The sequence below is a fragment of the Plectropomus leopardus genome, chromosome 19, assembly GCF_008729295.1.
Source record: "Plectropomus leopardus isolate mb chromosome 19, YSFRI_Pleo_2.0, whole genome shotgun sequence".
NCBI lineage: Eukaryota > Metazoa > Chordata > Actinopteri > Perciformes > Serranidae > Plectropomus > Plectropomus leopardus.
In genome coordinates, this window is record NC_056481.1 from 12,528,443 (window position 1) to 12,548,413 (window position 19,971).

The following is a 19,971-nucleotide window of genomic DNA, read 5'->3' on the forward strand; positions in this document are numbered from 1 at the left end:
ATCAAAAGCTTAGATATGCAGCAACAAATGGCTTTGCATTCTTATCTTGGCTGTTTTTATTTATTTTGTATTCTTTCCTCGTTGAAACATCAGCCTTAATTTGTTTGTGGGGGATGTTAAAATTTTCAAAGTATGATTTAATATGTTGTAATATCCTGACTTTGTACATTAGTACAGTAGAAAAAAGAAGTGCTTCACTAGACAAGGCAATGCAGCTTTATTTGTATGCACATTTCATAAAACAAGGCAATTCAAAGTACAGAGTAATAAATATAACACATAGCTAAGTATACAGAAAAGATATTGAAAGGTAGAATTAATTACTGAATGATTTACAATTTTTTAAAAATAAAAATCATTAAAAAATAGCAAAAGTGCAGACAAGAGGTTCAAAGGTAAAACATCATTTAAAACGATTTAAAATCAAGTTTAAAAATAAGCTTGCAGTCGTTAGTGGGTGGAGAAGGAAGTGTAGAAAATAGTAGTTTTTTAGCTTTGACTTAAAAGTGGTCGGAGTCAGGGCTTCTCTAACATCGGCTGGGAAATTGTTGCAGGTTTGTGCAATTATGAAATTATGAAATTTGGTTGTCCTGATGGCTGAGAGCTTAAAAAATGCTCCACATATCTGGTACAATTTAGGTCAAGGACGTTTATCTTATGTCATTGCTCTTTCTGCCCTACTCTCTTAATCCTGTTCTGTCTCTTGCTGTCATACTATTGAGATTTATTTTTAAAGTCAAGCTGTTTTCCCAGAAGAAGTCCAGACATTGTCTGGAATTACTCTTTCACACATGTAGCACACAACAGGATATTGTCAGTGTCAGATGCATCCTCGCCTACTGGAAATACCACCTTAAGATGAGGTGTGGTCCCTGTTCAGTGTGTATTTTAATTTGTGCCTATTTTCCATATAGAGTTTGAGAGTTTGAACAGAATTTGGCAGGATGTCCAGGGTCACAGCAACATGAAATAATTTTAGTTAAGTTAAAGTTCACCCTGCAATCTAGCTTTGCAGTAGTTAATCGGTTTCAAGTATGAAAATTGACTGTTATTAAGGATGCATGATATATTTTTTTTTAAAGATTTTTTTGCCTTTTTTTGATAGGACAGGAGATTCCTAGTCCTAGCGCAAAAGGGGAAGAGAGAGGGGATGACATGCAGCAAAGGGCCACATGCTGGAATCGAACCCATGGCCGCTGTAGCAACGACACCCCCTTAATACATGGGGCGCCTGCTCTATCCACTGAGCTACCTGACACCTCAAGAGTGCGCGATAATATCGGCACATCACCAATAACCTGATGACATTGCATGCTATCATGTTTTGAACTTAACAGCTTTTGGACTGTTTGACTCACCAGATAAAATCACCAATCATCAACAAAAAAATTTATTGAATGCTGCGCTGTGATTATTTGAATGAATGAATTCTAATTTTTAAAAATTAAGGCACTTTTTTCCTCTGCTTGCATTTGACTGTGAGCACTGTTAGTTTTCCAGTACACTACTGTCATTCATGCACAGGTCACATTTGCTTTGGTCCCCACTGCAGCCTAAGGGCTCTCCCAGATGGCCGATGACAGATGCCCACAATTGCTGTTGCCCTTGGTTTGAGTGCAGTTTCTCCCTCCAGTTAAAAAAAACTGTACTTACCAATTTCCCCGAAACGCCCCAATTCTCCCATTTGTCCCAGCCTGATTTATTTTCCATCATGTTCTGTCTCTTGTGTGTAGGTCTGTATGTCTACTGCATTTGCCTCATGAAATAGCTCAGAACGGGAGAGCACCTCTATCCCATATAGGTTTTCCCAACATCCTCTCCTCTCCCACTGCACCATTCTTTGTCCTTGGCTTGATCCCATGTCCTCTGCTCCCTTTTTATCATGGAGCTGGATGCTTACCAAGGGCTTTAGTCACAACGAGGTGTCCATTCTTATATTCTTAATGTCCTAGCGCAGGCTAAAAAACATGGCAGAGACTCATCTTGTTAATTTCCCTGTCGAATGTGCAAGTGCAAATGTGGTAGTAAACGTCTGTTTACAGTAATATCTGCAGTGAAAAAAGTATACCAAATTAGCACTACAGGGTCAAAGCAGTGGTTTTGCATGTTTTTAATTTCTGTGACATTACAAAAACAACAAGGTTTTAAAGAGATACAATTGGTTTCCAATGTTTTTGTCATTTTTTTCAGCATGGTATAAAGATAAACATAGAAAATTGAAGTTAACATCTGTTCTTGTCAAAACTATCTTACTGTGGTGTAGTGTGGTCATGTAACGCAGAATTTACACATAAAACTTACTCTACAACAACATTACTCCACAATTCTAAGATTTTTTTATTATAAAATAATGTAGCTTTGACAACCCCCCCCCAAAAAAAAACAGACAAACAGGCATAATGTTCACTGTGATGAAATGCTTAAGCAAGTTTCAAATCTCACCAAGTTGATTTGAAGAAATAAATAAATGGAAACTGGGGCACCCAGTAGCCCACCTGGTAAAGCAGGCGCTCTCTTTGCAGAGGCTGCTGTCCTTGCCACACCGGCCGCGTTCACATTGGCCGTCCTTCTTTCAGTGTCCATGTTAAACCAGTGAGACTGTTCAAACTGGACACGCTGGACACGTCTGTTATGAACAGCATAAATAATATATTCGATATTATGATTATGATAACTAACAAAATAAGCCTCCCATGCTTCCACATATTTGTCCGAGAGACAAATACACACACACGCGCACACACACACACACACACACACACACACACACACACACACACACACACACACACACACACACACACACACACACACACAAGCAGACAGAGACAGGGCTCTATGTGTGATTGCAAAAGAGCAGAGGAGCAGAATCGCTTGCTGACCAGTGCAGAAAAATGCACTTCTGGTGTGAAAAGTCCGGCCACAGCTGAAGAGTGACTGAGTGAAAGTTGGCATATCGTGGCACTTCCATGTCTCTTCCTATTCCAAAATCTTTAACATTGTCATGGGCTTTTGATGAGTGATGTGCAGTGATATTCAAAGTATAGAATATATAATGTTTTATAATAAATGAGCTAAAACATGCATAAAAAGTAAAAAACACTGCAGTTAATTATAGCAGCTATCTGGTAAAACTAAAAGTGTCCGGTGCAAATTCTGCTCTTTGTGTGTGGTATTTTTTCTGCCTCTTTATGACAGTTAGTCCAGCCACATGCTAGAAGACACTTCAGTTTAAGAGACTCTACCTGCGGGAATGAGATTACATTTAGTCATTCTTGACGTTGGCCTGCCTCAGCAGTGTTTATATAGCACAAAGCACCTTTAAGTGAATGTGTCAGGGTGTGTGCTGAAAGAAGATGAAGTGCAAGGACAGGGATTTATTCTAAATACGCATAGGTTTCTCCAATTATGAAACAGTTTGTGTCGAAATGTTGCTATATTTTCATTGCTTCTAGTTTCCTCCACCCAAGAAATGACATTTAAAGGAATACTTCACCACCATAATCACCATATATATATCAGTAACCCCATGTTATGTTAAATTCAGGGACAAATTATCAGTTTTCTTCTTTTATAAAACAATTAATTAAGTTAATTAATTAAGTTTCCAGTAGCTAAAAGTCTGCAGACAATATATATAAAATAAAACATACAAAAATCATTCATAAGTATTCATTTAACATACAAAAATGTAACTAACTTAAAACTGCAATGACTACGACAGCCATAAACGACACATCGAGCAGATTGTTCTCTAAAGTCAACATCAAAGAGGGGCACTTGCTAGCTCACACTGTTCTGTCGTTAAATTTTGACACACTTTTTGTGTGACCACCACTGACAGGAAGGCATCACATAATCTTGCACATATGTCGGCAGCTGCCAGCATCTCATTTCAATCATTATATGGCAGCCTGTTAGGATCAAACATGCATGAATTCAACATAACAGGCTGATCGTGTGGTGTGTCGGTGCATGATGGTTTCTGTAGATATAGGTGTTTGTGAAACTACTACTGACACCAAGCCATCATCAAAATAACTGTTTCCCAATTACTGAACTGCTACAGTTACAGGCTGAACAGCCAGCTCCAATGAACCCGATAATGATAATTATTTGAAAGCAAAATCATACCGTTACAGTACGCAAGCGAGACTTGCGTACTGTAACTGGGCTGACAGATGCTGCAGACATAGACTAAAATAGAAATTTATTATAGGTCATGGAAAAGTTTTGAAATTTTGTCCATAAAAATGTATGGCAACCATCATTCATATATCTGGTGATGATATAATGGATTGTATAATTCGGTAAGCTTGTTGGATTGTTTGAGTAGCCTGTACTGGCAAATACTGCACAATACTTTGCCAAAGAGGTGGCATGCGGCTCTGTCTGATCCTGTGGAGCCTCCCAACACATCAGAGAAGGTGACAGCTGATTGGCTGCTTCACTTCCTGTCGGGCTGTCGCACCGTCTTACTGTGACAAACAGACACACACTTCGCTAGGGTGGGTGTGTGTGTGGTCAAAATGAACATGTTTGACACAGTGTATTTGCTTATTGTTCTTGATTCTGTAGCGCTTCTGACAGCCGCTGTGTGTGTGTGTGTGTGTGTGTGTGTGTGTTTTATCTGGTGATTGTTGTGAGGTGACTACAAGATCGATGCCAAACCGGTACAGACATGTGTTTGGAACTCAGCCAAGTTATCCCAGAGGACAGTCTTTGTGTGTGTGTGTGTACATGCCATGGTTGTGCATTTTCCCATGAATTTCCCGTGCTCCTGGTGCTCCACGACATCTTGTGTTGTCATTATTACATTAGATATTTATGTGTTTTGCTAATTATTCTGGCTTTGATCGTGAGATAGCTTAACATGAGATGCACTAAAACATTTCCTGTTACAGCACGTTTTTGTGTTATGGGAAAACAATGCTGATTTTTTTCCAGTAAAAAAAAAAAAAAAAATCAAAACGTAATTTGTAATTGCAACCATCAGTGTTTTAGGGTGTTTTTATATTGGATGCAATTGATTTGTACTCTCCACTCCCCCACCGCTCAGCTTTCACATAACATTCTGTACCTCAGTGCGCCTGCGTCATCATATGGGACATTTTTGTTGTGCTACAGTGTAGAAAAGCTCTGCAGACAGACTGCTGCCCCCGGGACCGTCATCAGTAGGGACCAGCGGAGCAGTGAGGTGAAGCTTTGCTAGGCCACAGAGCTTTCCGCCTCTTGCCCTGACACAACAAGCTGTTGGCCGCCGTCGGTCAATGGTGGCCCTTGTCGGCCCTAGTAGGCTTTTTTTCAGCTGATTCAGCATGTTGAATCAGCATCGGACTCAGCGGAGCCAGTCGGTAACTGAAATCACTTTAATTGGCGGTTCAGGTGAGCTTATGAGAAGAGAAACAGAACTAAGGAAAGCAAACAGAGATCAAAACAAAGTTGTCTGAAAAAGACTGTCTTTCTTTAGCCATTGAGACGTTAATAGAAACATTTCATGATGATTTGTGTTATTGTTCACCGGCGTCGGTAAATACGCTTTGTTCTTTTTACATTGTATTATGTTATTAATGTGCGTAATGTGCATGTAACTAGTGTCATGTCAGTTTTCTGGTTTCCCATTTTGAAGGATGATTATAGACGACTGCTGTATGCTGGTATGGAGTATTTCCTTTTAATACAGGCACAGAATGGTCATAGTAGTTGGCAGTTGGTTGTAGTCTTTGCACTGTGTTTATGTGAAACTTTTTTCTTGCCGCTACTTCATTGATGTCGGTTTGGTTTGTTTGAGCCTGTAAGGTCAATTCACAGTTTCCGTGCTTGCATATCCTCGAGAGCCTGCTTTGGTTCGTGTTACATAAATCTCTTCATTCACCTATGTCTGTAAGAGTCTACAAGCACTCCTGTGCAGACGTCTGCATGCAGCAGATTTTTTGTGACTGCATGGATTGTATAGCAAGCATATCATCGCAAGCACACCGGCGACATGCATGCTCTCATCTCTTGCTCTACACTTTAGTTGAGTCCAAAACACCTCTGTCAAGTCAGCTGAGGCTGACCAAAAAAAACAAGGTGCAGTTACTTTTAAGTTGGATATTTGAGATTTAAATGCAGCAGTAAAACTGGGTGTGTCTGTGGTGTGCCAGGCTGTCATCTGATATAGAAAAATCAGTACAATATTGAGACTTTTTTTGTTTTCAGAACCGATTTTAAAAACTCCTCGTAGTTGTGTAAAATAGCAGTCCATTTCCATGTTTTGGGACAGTTAGTGTTCACGCATGATGCATACTGTTCTGGAGTGCACATGAGCCGCATGCAAAATGATCTTTTGAAGTGGACTCAAGTAGGGATTGACGTACCAGTGGCCCGGTACAGTAATGAGTATTTAAACTAAACAAACGAACACGCCTCTCGTCTTCATTGAATCTAATTCTGTGAAGAACACTGCAAGACCCTCTCAAAGCGGTTTTAAGACCATGACTGCTCTTGAGTACAATAACACTGGTTGCCATATGTACAATTTTCGATATTATTATCACTTAACAACAGATTGAACTCAAACCAACCAAGGGCTACACCCTATTCTGCTTTATTTTTATATCTACTGCGTATCATCTGTCCAATAATTTATGCAGGCACTGAGAAACTCGTTTTTAGGTGTTCAAGCAAAAGTCTTATATGCTGTTTGATTACAACTACTTTTGGAGGTCTAATTTATGTTTTTTTTAAATCAAATTCTTTTTCACCATATAAACATTTTAACATCATAAACACATATGTTTGTTGACAAGGTCAAAAGATGGCTGCGGTCATGTTCTAGTTTCACTTACAGGGCACATTTTACATAGAGGATAGCCTACATGTGTCGCTGCCTTTATGTTACGTACATCCATACGCACATACACAGCATTGTCGTCCCATGTTCCCAGTTGAGTCCAAGGGAAATGTAGAGACTAAAAATATGCACCCTCTTAACACTCCCACTCACTTACCTAACAGAGTGAATCACTGCTTTATATGAGTGGAACATTTGCAAGTGACCTTGTCACAGAGATCTGACATGCAAAATACCACTCGCGCTGTGGGATTATGTATGCCAACACAGTTGTGACTGTACGGTATATACAGTGTGTGTGCATGCGGTGTGTGTTGTTCTGAGGGTCGTGGACTTTGTTTGTGAATGTTAATGCCTTGAATGCACCTGTGTGTCTCTGCATGTGTCTCACTTGTGTGCGTTTATACTTCATTGAGCCCTCAAGGTGAGTCATGCTTCTCCTTGGGCTCCTTTTGTGATCAAGAGCTGCGTGTCATCTTTATTCTAAACTTGCCACAGAGAGAAACATCTTTACACAGCTAAGACAGTTTTTTTTACCTTAGCATTTTCTAATAAGGTGTTTTTTAAGAGTTTATAAGGTGGTTATTAAATTGATTTATTAACCCATTTATAACTTGCAAGCACATCGAAAAAAACATTCATCGATACAAAACTAGGGAGGTACTTCGAATCAAAATATGTTGTTTGAGAATGCACAGAATACGTGGAGATGGGTAAACACAGATACTTTAAAAACATTTTGTAAGTGCTTAAGATGACCATGTACACAAAAAAAATGGACGAAAGAAAAATCTCAACTGTAGTCAGTGCTGTCTGTACAAGTTTAACACCCACAGTATGTAATTTCTGCGGTTCCTTAATCAACACAATAACAAAAGACGGACTTTGTTGATGTTGTTAAGTAACGTGGGTTCATTTTCTCCCAAAGAAAATCAATCTGACATGACTAAAGCAGAAATCGTGTTTATGGAAGATGAAATGTATGAAAGGTTTATTCAGTTACATTAGCCAATCACATTAACTTGCTTACTTACCTTTAGCATTAAATGAGTCAGCTACTGTAATGTTGTGTTGCACTGTTATCTGTGGTCAAAACAATCATACAAAAAATGACTTAATGAGCATCTTTTATCGTAACTAATGGTGACGTTACAGTTTTGTTTCCACTCTTGTCTTCTTCTCATTAATGGTGGGTGGCAACTGGCTTTTAAGGTGCATTACCGCCCCCTTCTACAGGGATATGGTGGTTTAGTTATATGAAGGATTTATTAAAAATATGTTTAAGATCTATATCAAGAAAAGTATATCGAGGTAATTATTGTTAGCGTTTTATCGCCCAGCACTAGGATGTAACTTGGTAATGTTGTATATAGCATTTGTATTTGTGTATTTGGGACAGTCAGCGACACAGTTGTAAGACGTAAGGAGGAAACTGGCTGAAAATGGTGAGCAAATGTGGAAATTGCACTATGAGCCACACCTGGCGACGTCTTGTCCTAATGTAATTCATCGTTGTTTCAGTGCAGAGATTAATATGTCCTCTGTCATCATCGGACTTAAATCTTAGAGTTCACTCACCTCCAGCTCTCTGCAGACTCCACAGTCTGTGTCGCCCACGTTTCTTCATCCAGTCTTCAGTAAAATGTGGCCCTTTTGTCCATTTCTTTGCCTTCTCTGCACAAATTACACCATAATTGAGCTGCAATTTGTGTGAAAAGGGTTCCAATTCAAGTTTTTGCTGGATGTGTGCGGTTGCCTAGCAACACAATCGTAATTGTAGTCCACCTGTCGTTCAGTTGTTCAGTATTCATTTTGACTGTCAGGACTGAAATGAAATGTATAGGTGTTGGCGTTTTGTATGGGGTGTCCGTAAATAATCTCCATCTGACTTAATTGCACCCATCATCACTCTGTAAATAGATCCTACGTCGTGATTATTAGAAACACCAATAATATTACTCATATTCCTCCACTGTCTAGTTTTTCCATGTCAGGCTTTATCTGCTGTCGTCTGCTGTCGATGTAATGGAACAGTGATGACAGGTGTTGCAACAAGGGAACTCATCTTGGCCCGAGTGTCTGGAACAATGCCATTTTTAAAAGAGCATATGCCGACACATCCCATTTACAACTGCTGTGCACATAAACGCTAAAGGCCTCGTTCCACCTCTTTAAACATCTGGATTAAACCTTGTCATTCCAGGAAGTTTCCTAGATCGCAGACCAGAAAGCCTGGAGGGGTGTTGGATTTCTCACGTCTTAATTCTTAAAAGCCAGTCTAAACAGAGGACTTGGTTCTCTGAAATGTATTCATGGGCCGCCTTGTAGCTGTGTGTGATTATTATGGATTCAGCAGGCGTTGACTGTATAGAGACAAATGGGCGTGTACAATTAACCCTTTGAAAGCTGAGCACATTGGCTTCATTTCTTTCAAAAAGGAAAGGTTAGTAACAAGTTATGAGCTGCAAGAAAGTTACCTGAAATTTAGCAGAAAAAAAGAAAAATGTTATGAAAAATGATAAAAGATAAATAAATATATGGATAAAATAAGTAATAATGATAATAATAATAATAATAATAATAATAAAAATATTGTTTTCTGGATATTTTTTTCACCTTATTCACTGAATCTTTTTTTTTCTCTTTTTCTTTTCCTAACTCATTGCAATATGCAGCACATTTCTTTTCAAGTTGCTCGTTAGCTTTTTAGCCATGTTTTAAAAAGAAATCAAACCAGTTTACTTAGGTTTCAATGGTTTAAATGCCTGTGAAAGGCACCTGAAAGCAGCACAACAAAACTGATGTTGTTCCAGGTTTCAGGTTAAGGCACAGAAAATAAATAAATAAAAATTGCAATAAGCCTTTTTACTAAAATATAAATACAGTTGCAGGAAATCAAGTGCAGCTAAATGTAGAGAAGAGCCATGCTGTACTGAGTCCCCTTGAGATAATGTAGGACAGGACAATGATCTACATGCTGACAAGTGGTTTTATCATCCAAATATTGTACTGGAACAAGATGCTTTTTACAAAATTGAACAGAGGTCAGGATGAATAGCTCTCCTGATCTCTATAGATCAGCTGTAAAGTTTGTAATAATTTTACATTTGTATCTTCCTTAAGAAAATCTGATATCTCCCCAACTCTGATAGTGTTTAATTCCAAATAATTTCTTTACACTTCACAGTGCCAAAGTTTTTCTTCCCCTAATTTGTCAGAGCTCAGTAATAAACAAATTCGCCCCCGGTGTGAAACTAGAGCACATCAAGGCGGGCAGCACATCATACAGATGGGGAGAGCAGCTTGGAGGAAACAGCCTGAACAGGCTGCCAGTTTTATAGCTGCCTGTCAGCACAGTATCCACCTGTTTGGACTGTTAACCTTTATCCACTCTGCCACATTGCCAGATTAGCAGTAAGAAGACCTTTGTGGAAACACTGATGAAGAATCATATTTAGGTATAATGGCTGTAACTTCTTATTTTATCTAATGACAATTTTACACACTATCTCAGCTATTCTAAATCAAAGCATATAAGGGTGTAAGCATACAGGCTAATAGCTTAGACTACGCGTAGGCAGCCTATACAGTTTTCTGTAGTAACAAGGTAATTGTGTACACTGTGTACTTACATGTGTAGTGCGGGAATTTTCACAAGGTCGTGTCATCTCAAAGTAAACATGGCTGTTGCATACTTGCAGGAAATGATGACGATATGATGATGATGATTTTTGGCCGCTTTTCTTCTCCTGCTTAATGAACTGCAGCAGTTATTCGCTGATATTTGATGAACAATTTTCAATCAGTACATTGCATGATATTCTTTCTTTTTTCTGTTTTTTTGCTGACTTAAAGGGATAGTTCGGGATTTTTGACGTGGTGCTGTATGAGGTACTTATGTATGGTCAGCGTGCTCCCGGTTTGTGTACCCCACAGCTCAGCATTACCATACTGTATAGAGGGGTTGACCTAATAAATACAATGTCAGTCTAAGTGGTCACTGTGTTGAGAGTGTTCTCAACATGAAGTTTTGTTTCAGTCGGCGGCGTAACAGCTTTTCTAACCCAAACAGCTGACCGGTGGCGGATGAGAAATGTAGTGCCAGAGCTGTGTGACGGCGAGGTAAAGCACTGAAAATACTCGACGTCGGCTTTCCAGCTTTTGGGTGCTTTTGCCTCCTGTCTAAACACGGGGTTCTTTGCAGATGCACTGTCAGGTACTGAAATATGGCACAGATGGATTTAGCATGAATTGGTACTCGGTAGTACCAGTGTAATTCGGTTCGAACCCTTAAAGCACTGAGTTCTGTACTCAGCCCTTAACCCCTTGCACACCAACACAGGCGATTTTACTTACTTTACATGATTGGAGCTCTCAGCTGTCAGTGTGCAGGGCATTTAAAGACAACTTTAAAATAACGTCCCTTCCTCTTTGCAAATGATGTTGTGTACTAATGTGTACTACCAAATAAATTAACACACTCTTTTTTTCAGAAAGGACACTACAACTGTGCATTACATCAAGTTTTGGCAGTCAAATCTACCACAAAAACAATGGGTTCAACCAGGGACCAGTAAAGAGCCATATACATGTCAACAAACAAAATTAATGATTCCTCATTTATGTAGGCACCCATGTGGAGACCATTTCAATGTAACTCCAAGTGAGTCCCTTGATAGAGTAGTTTATGAAGTTGACAGGTCATTTCCATGCAGCTGTCTCGGGCCATAAAGCAAAGATGTGGAGAACGCGGTTGGCAGGGAGAGTTGGAAGTGTTACACAGAGAGATGAGACTGACGGGCAGGTGAACTTTTATATGTGAGGTCTTGACTGTGGACACAAATTGTTATTTGGAATCCTTTAACAAGATGCAAATGCAGGATGTCATACCGCTGAATATTTTGGACACTTTCTACTCTGCAGAGTCGTGATAATAGCGCTAAATAGCAGTTTCAGATGCATGAGTTTTAAAAGTAATATTTCTCTCTCTTTGCATTCTGTGTATTTATAATGCCACAGTGTCAGTTTGGGTTGTAAAGAATCACAGTACTGGGTGTAATTTTTTTGTTTGTTTGTTTTTTAATGGCTCAGTGATTTTTAGCGCATTACCATGAATAAGAAGTTGTCCACTGTTTACCATGTGTCTTGCTGATTTGTTTATGATTTCAACTTTAAAAGCGGCATCAGGTCAGACAGAGAGAGAGAGAGAGAGTACATAAAGCAGTGTTTATGACCTTTGCTTTATATTCTTGTCCTTGTCTTTCCTTATCGTGGACCAGCAGCCACACAGGCTGATGAGTGCTGGTATTTAAAGAGCTGCAGAGGCTAGATAGCATCACTATTAAGAGGACAGCACAACAGATGCTGTGCTAACAGATAAAGGTAGGCTACTGAGTTTCTCTCACATAGCTTTCTGTATCATAGTTCCATGAAACACGGAGGTCGTACTGCGAGCTCACTGGGATTCATCTCCAACGTCAGAGTCTGTAGACTTAGCTAATGTCTCCCACATGGATAATACTAACAGTAAGTAACTCATTCCGCTTTACTGTATGTCAGAAATATGTTCTAGAGACGATAGTATTGCGATTTCACACCATACGTGATGATAACTCTTATCCCTTTAATGTCCTCATTAAATCCAGTTTCAGTTAACATGTATTGACATTTCAACACTGACAGAAGTGAACAGTTTCAAACTTACTCCTGCCCCCTGCTATGTGTTAGGTTGTCTGTAAAAATACTTGTGACCCACTAAATTTGTCAATGGAGGACTCAGAAATAGATACAGAACAGTGTAGTTTTTACCTCTTTTTCAGCATTGAAGTGCTGGAAATCTGCAACATACAATTTTGTATAAATGACAGTCTAATCTTGTTAGTAATAGTTGGATTTCAATTACATAATGTAACATACTTTTTATCATTTGTGAATTGGCTTGGGACTTGATGTCACTATTTTGAATGTACGTAGTGATATAATGAATTTGGTATGAGACACTAATTCATTATCAAACCTTGTGCTGATGCTTGTTAAAATCATTTTTACCTCTCAAGTTAACCTATGTTATCAATGATAACATTTCTCTTACTATAGAAAAAAAACATGTCTTTGAGCAGCATTTATCTTTCCATATTAAGATCAACCTTAAATCTCTATGTGATAACTCGACATAATAACACAATCAGAAAAAAACACAGTCTGCTATTATTTTTTGAGACAAAAAACGAGTGAGTGCTGCCAATTGCTTGCACATCGCAATCAAATCACATTACCATTTTTGTCAATTATAATGCTTGAAAGAACAAGAAAACTGCACATTGTCAATCACTTGGTCTCTCTTTATTTTTAAACATAAATGATTGGATTTTTGAATTTCAGAAAATTGCAGTCAGAGCTGAAGTAGTCATTATAAAAAACAAAATGCATCAGTTCCTTACACCTCAGCATAACATTTGGTACATTACAGATCTAAACAGGCAATTTTGAAGGATGTTATATTAAGTTAAAACGCACTACACCCTGTACTGGTCAACTGCAACACTGGTGAAAATTAAAGGTTAAAATATTACATTGAAAATAGCCGTAGTATCTTTCAGTGAAAGGGTTTTCTCACATCTAAATGTACTGTCAGCTGCAGGTGCAGCAGCTTTCTCTGTGAAGCACCAGCAACTTATGCCATTTGGTCGGCAGCAGAGGACTGGGCTTTTCCCAGCTGCCCACTCAGGTGCCAGACAGGCAGAGAGGCCCTGGCTGTGATACAGAGTACCAGCACAAACCAGCAGCTGCTGGCCAGCCGGCCCGCAACCTGTTAAAAGTCGTTTTGTAATGGGGCTGTCAGGTGCCAGCTCTAGCTGACCACATAAAGATTAGTGAATTGAGCAACTCAGGTGGCTCCAGCAAGACGGAAAGTTTTTACCAAAACTAGTAACATCGGCATGCTGCAAGGTCCTTGACTCGGAAGAAAAACATAATATTTTTTGTCCTATATTTCAAGTGTGGACATCACAAATTGTTTTTACACAAGAGCAAAGCACAAGATTCACGTAAATGTTTAATAAGGTGCTAACACTAATGTTTTAACACAACTCCTTCTCAATTAGAGTCAAACTTGTCAAACCAACACAGTGTGCATTGAAACCTTAGTCATTTGCATTTACAAGCTCCAGTATCTTCTTTGGGTGCAGTCCTTGCAAAGTGGCCTATTGAATTGTTTATTTCATATAGCTAATCTGAACATTTTACTTATCTTGTGTGGCACCTGGGATCATTGTCTTTTAAAAACTACATGGCCCCTGTACACCACAGGATCTGTAATACTATGCTTTTATAGTACATTTTAAAATGTAAATTAATATTGCCACATGCACAGAAACTTCACACCGTATGTGCTGGCAAGCTATTTTTATACCTGTTATATGGTTTCGATAAAAGTTTCACATCTAGCAGACACTAAAAGCAATGTGTTAAACATTTCATATATTTGGGGATCATGCGTTTGGTTGTTACCTTAAAGACATCATAGGATTACTTCAACAGCTAACTTGTGATAAACCCAATACACACAAAAAGAAGACAACGCCAATAAAAAATTAAAAAAGGGAAATGTCACAAGAGTGTACAGGACAGCATCAGAAGATGACTAAACTGACTCCTGGTAGTTTTACCTTCCATTTCGTCCCTGAATAGAGGGACCTTGTCGATGCAAACCACAGCCCACACCTCCCTCTGACTGACCCTGTGAGCTGTCGACACATCGATACTGTTCTGAGGTGGCAAAACATTTACTAACAAAGGACTTTGGAGAGAAAGTAAAAGTCTGAGCTCTTATTCAGCTCTATATGACACATTTTTCAGACAGTCGGAGCAGCAGCATATTTCTGCATCAGCCTGGGGCTTGTTTGGGCAGGAAATGATCAAGTTGTCTAATTGCCAACTAATCTGGTAATTTTTTAGAGAAAAAAAGTCATAATTCTCTGTTTCCAGCTTCTTTTATATGAAAACTGAACATTTTTGGATTGTGGACAAAATAATGGAATTTAATTAGTTTTTTTTAACCATTTTTCAAAAAAGTAGTTGATTTATCGAGAAAATAATTAGCACATTTGGAGCCAGTGAAAATAATTGTAAGTTACAGGCTTAGTTTATACCCAGTATTAACATGATTCGTGATCTGAAGTGGATTGACGCATCACCGTCTCCAGTTGATCACTTGTGCTCAAATTTTGTAATTGCCTATGTCACTATGTCCACACTTTCTGCAGTCAAATTAGCAGTTGTGTTGGTACAGCTGGCGAAATCGCTGACAACTGTCTTTTTACATGTACCTTTACACCTGCAGTTGGCTGTTGGCAAATTGTAAATTGACATAATTGACTCTAATAACCATAATGATATTCCTGCAATAAACATGCCTCTGGAGATGACTGCATGTAACTAAATGTGGCCAAAAAATACCTTAAAAAGGTCTTTAAAAACATTAAGTTCACATTTAAGTGTCTGATATCCATAGACACATGATTGGCTTAGAGAGAGATTTGTCTTCCTAACTGATCTGACAATCAACTGAAAATTGAATTTCTTTTTTTGAACCATTGGATGAAAAACAATAACAATTTGAAGACATCAACTTCTGTGCAGAGTGGGGCTGAAAATCTGAATTTTCAAAGAAAGTACAGCTCAGTTTTATTACTCAGTTATGTCAGTAGGAACCGTTATCCAGTCAGCATTATATTTCCCTCAAAACATATTTGCTGTTGCATATTAAAGTGGTTGTACATCAAAATAAAAGGCTTTTTTTTTCTCCTTACACCTGTCTGTGTTGAAACGCTGCTTATTCCATTGTCATCTTCACCAGCAGTCACTTATGTCTCTATCCAGACTGCCAGACTGTAGTACAACATCATTCACATAATCATGGTGATGGGCTGCCGCTTTGAAGTCCGTGTTGCTGGTCGGCAGCTGATGAATTCCAGTGAACACATTTCCCAGCCACTTTCATCTCACCGCCAGTCAAATTGAATTTTCAGAAGATTTTTACAAGCGATGGTTTCTGTTTGGTCGGGGTTGCACTTATTCAGCAAGGCGGGAGGATAAAATGTCCAAAACCACGAGGGCTTAATTGATGCTATTATCATGTGAGCGGCACCAAAACAAAGAATTCAGTTAGACTTTGGGTGACATTTCCACATTCGCAGCAGAGCTTGCGTTATAGCTGATTTATGCTGTCAGTCTGCCGCAGTTGCTCAGCCATTACAGTTATTAAGGCGGTGTGCTCACACAAGGAAACATGTCGCTTTGTGTACCCCGGGAATTGGCTTTATTATCTGGTAAATAGAGAGTAGCTGGAACAAGATACTTATCTAGACACTGTACATGTCTGTGTTGTAATGTTGTGATGTGTGTCAGAGATAGGCCATTTTCTCCAGCTAATGCATGTCTCAGAGCTGGGGTTATTCTAGAAAAGACAGGCTGTACTGTCGCCTTAATTTGAGCTGTAGAATGGGATTCCATGTAAAAAAGTGTGTATGCTGACAGTGAACACTAGTGTCAAAGAATGTAGATAAATCCAAGTGATAAGCATCCTGTCTGCTTGTAAAATTGCTCTGTTTGGTTTGCACTATAATGACGGTGCACATAAAATTGCAATTTGAATCACACTAAAGAAAAAGACTCGGCTCTGAATGGAGCCATGCTGCTCTGTTGCCCCCTTGTGGAGACTTTAAAAACATACATTTTGAATGAAATGTCTCACATGGGGACTGTACTGTATCTGCTTCACACGAATTATCAACACTTCTCATTAATGAGCTTTTTCTCTCTTCAGATTTGAAGCGTCCAAAGAGCCCCAACTGGCTGGACAGCAGCCCTCCTCCCAAGAGTCAGGAGGGACAGGGGGGGGAAGAAGAAGAGGAAGATGAGGAGGAGAAGAAGGTGGCGGCAGTGCACAAGGCGAAACGAGAACGCCGTCAAGGCAGCAGCAGTGCCACTATGTGCCAGGTGTGCAACATACAGCTGAACTCCAGCGCCCAGGCCCAGATCCACTACAGAGGGAAGACGCACCAGAGGAGGCTGCGTCGACTGGCAAAGGCTGTCAGCACAGGTAAGGAAGCACCATAGAAATAGAATGAGTAGAACAGACATTCCCATTCAAATTAATGATGCAGGACTGTCAGAGTGGCAGCTATTTTTATATGAACCATTGCCATTGCAAGTGTTGCAGCTGGCTAACTAACATACAACACCTCTTATAGCGAGTGAGTAAACTCTCACAGATGGAGTGCAAAAAATTGTCCAGATACACTATGAGGGCCACAAGGGTGTAGGTTCTGTTTAAACATACCTAACAGGGGTTTGGGGGTCCTTAACTAGACCATCTTGAGCATCAAACACTTAAATTCTTGCATTCTTGTTAATTATTTTTATGCAGCTTTGAGCCTTTTCTGCATCAATTTATAGCGCAGATGTCTCGTGGTTAAAATAAAAGTCCTCCTGTCTTTTTATGTTTTCATAGCGAAATTTCAATGAATTTGGCACACAGGCTTGATTTTGTTCATGGATGAACCGATTTGATTTTGGTGGTCAAAGATCAAGGTCATGGCGACCTTGACCTTTGTCTTATTTTTGTAAAAGGGATATCTCAGGAGCACTTTGAGGGAATTTCTTCAAATTTGACACAAACATTCACTTGGACTCAACAATGAGCTGATTAGAATTTAGAATTTGGTGTTTAAAGGTCAAGGTCACTGTGACCTTGCATCCGTCTAATTCTCGTAGAGGTAGATTCCTCAAATGAGAATGAACTGAAAAAAATTTGACAGTCCAAGATTGAAGGTGAAGGTCACTGTGACCTCATAAAAATGTTTTTGGCCATAATTCGAGAATTGTGGGTGCACACCTCAGAACTGTGCTGGTTGTATAGATCTTCTGTGCTGCCAGGGGGGCAAAATGTGTGTGAGGCATCCATGTTTTTACAGACATGGATGTTAACTCTAAGTGCAATTTCAGTGTTGCGCGGTGGCATACAACTGTGTTGTGGTATATCTTTATTATTTTTATTGCTTTTTGCCATTAAACGTGAAAGGGGGAGAGATATGGGGATGACATGCAGCAACAGACCGCAGTTTGGCATTGAACCTTAATCTGCTGCAGCCAGGAAGGAGTTCTGTACATAGGGTGTCAGCTCTATAGGGTGAGCTGCTCGGCCTAGGGTAGCACGTCTTTATTGGGAAACACTAAAACAATCTGATGATTGCTTGTTCGCATCGCATCAAATTAAGAAGAGGTGTACACCTCTGTGTAAACAGTCCGACTTGTGGCCTATCGCAAACTCACCGAGATAAGGTTTTTGAAGCAACGACCAAATGAGCAGTGGAGTTGCATGTCTTCAAATAAACAGTCTGTTACTTTTAAAATATTGCTATACTTTTTAAGACACATTAAGACAACTTACAGAGGCAGACAGAGGCCAGGTAGTCCCAAATGAATGGACATTTTGACGTTTTCTAGCAGGAAAAGGTTAAGTGCAACTAGTAACGTTAATTGCTCCATTACATTTGAGTCTCATACATTTTTCCTCTTGCCTGTAGTGCTAAACTGAATAGTTTTGGTTTGAGTCGCTGAGTGTTGGAGTAGTTTGGCAAAAATAACATTTTTTTGCACTTTGAGCACCACAAGCCGAGTGTCATCTAATTCCATTTTATATGAGACAAGACAGACATCTCTACGGCCGATAACTAACAGCTAAATAGCGTTACAGGGAAGAGGAAAATATGTATTTCTGATTTTGGGATAAACTGTCCCTTTAAATCTCATACATTGTGACCTTATGTAATATAGTGTCTGAAAATGGCAATGTACCACCTATTTCAAGAGAGGAACAACATATAGTCCCTCACCAACACTGACTGAAAGACTCATAAACTGCCTCAAAATGACCACAGTTTAATCAACAACTCTTACAGGCTGAACAAAAACAGAACATTATGAACTTCCTCAAATTGTTATTTACTGCTGGGATGTTGTGTTGTAAGAGCTTCTGTTATTTTGTCATCTGCAGTGTTTTAATAAATCTTTCCCCTACAGAGAGTCTGTTTACAAGTGCTAGAAACATATGCTGTTTTGTTGCTGAGTCTTCTCCGTTCTGGAGTTTGATATCAAGAAAAATTGCCCACAATGTGAGTGAATGTGTCAGTGCAGGTACTGAGTCTGGCTTAGCAATGGCATTTCTGTCAATAGTTTAATTTTGCTACTCTTCATTAGGGTTGCAATGGTAAGAGATTTTCACTATATGATAACCCATCTCCAAAAATATTTCAGTTTTGGGTTCCAGTCTACACGGTTATTATTGTCATTATCAGTGTGACCCTTAAGCTTTTAAAACCTGAACAACTTGGCTTGATTTCTTTCAAAACATGGAAGGAAGGCAATGAACAATGGAAAGAAAAGACCAAAACACTTGCAAGAAAAAAAAAGGAAATGACCTGGATGATTTATATATATATATAAAGTGCTTAAACATGTTTAATAATAGCCTTGAGGCAGTTTTCCCAAATTTGGCTCATGAATGAACTGGTTAGAATCTGGTAGTCGAAGGTGAAAGGTCAAGGTGATGGTGACCTCATAAAACATATTTTTGGCCATAACTCAAGAATTCATATGATCAAATTTCACACTAATGTCAAATAGGATCTAATGATGAAGTTCTGACATTTCATATCCAATAAATTAAATGTCTGCTGTGACATCATAATGTTCTGCAAAAACACTTCTCTGGACGTTACACAACGTCATAAGTCAGGAACAAAAGGGGAGATATTTGGTCAGATACTGAACTGATGACACTAATCTTGGGTCACTAACTTTTCTAGTCTGACTCTTACACTGCTATGGGTTTTCTCCTGCACCAGACACACGATTTTCTGACTAAAAGCTGCATATAAAAAACTTTAGAGCCATTGCAACCTGTCAGAAAGGAATGGACACTTTTGAAAATACAGGCTTTCCAGTAGAATTTATCTTGTTTTGTGTTTTTGTCAAAAACAAAGGTGGTGAAATAGTTCAGCAGACTTGGGAACTGTAGCATAGTACCTAATACACCTTGTTTAGTGAGGTGTTTTTACATATTATGACTTGTA

The 19,971-nt window shown here is 39.1% G+C and overlaps 1 protein-coding gene across 1 annotated transcript in view; it reads left to right on the plus strand.

Annotated features, from left to right (window-relative positions):
- The window catches only part of LOC121958382 (zinc finger protein 385B-like), an 82,640-nt gene that overhangs the window by 15,309 nt on the left and 47,360 nt on the right, over positions 1-19,971 (plus strand). The window contains exon 2 of the mRNA XM_042507275.1: positions 16,662-16,937. Coding sequence (XP_042363209.1) covers positions 16,662-16,937 — 276 coding nt within the window. The remainder of the gene's footprint in view (positions 1-16,661; positions 16,938-19,971) is intronic.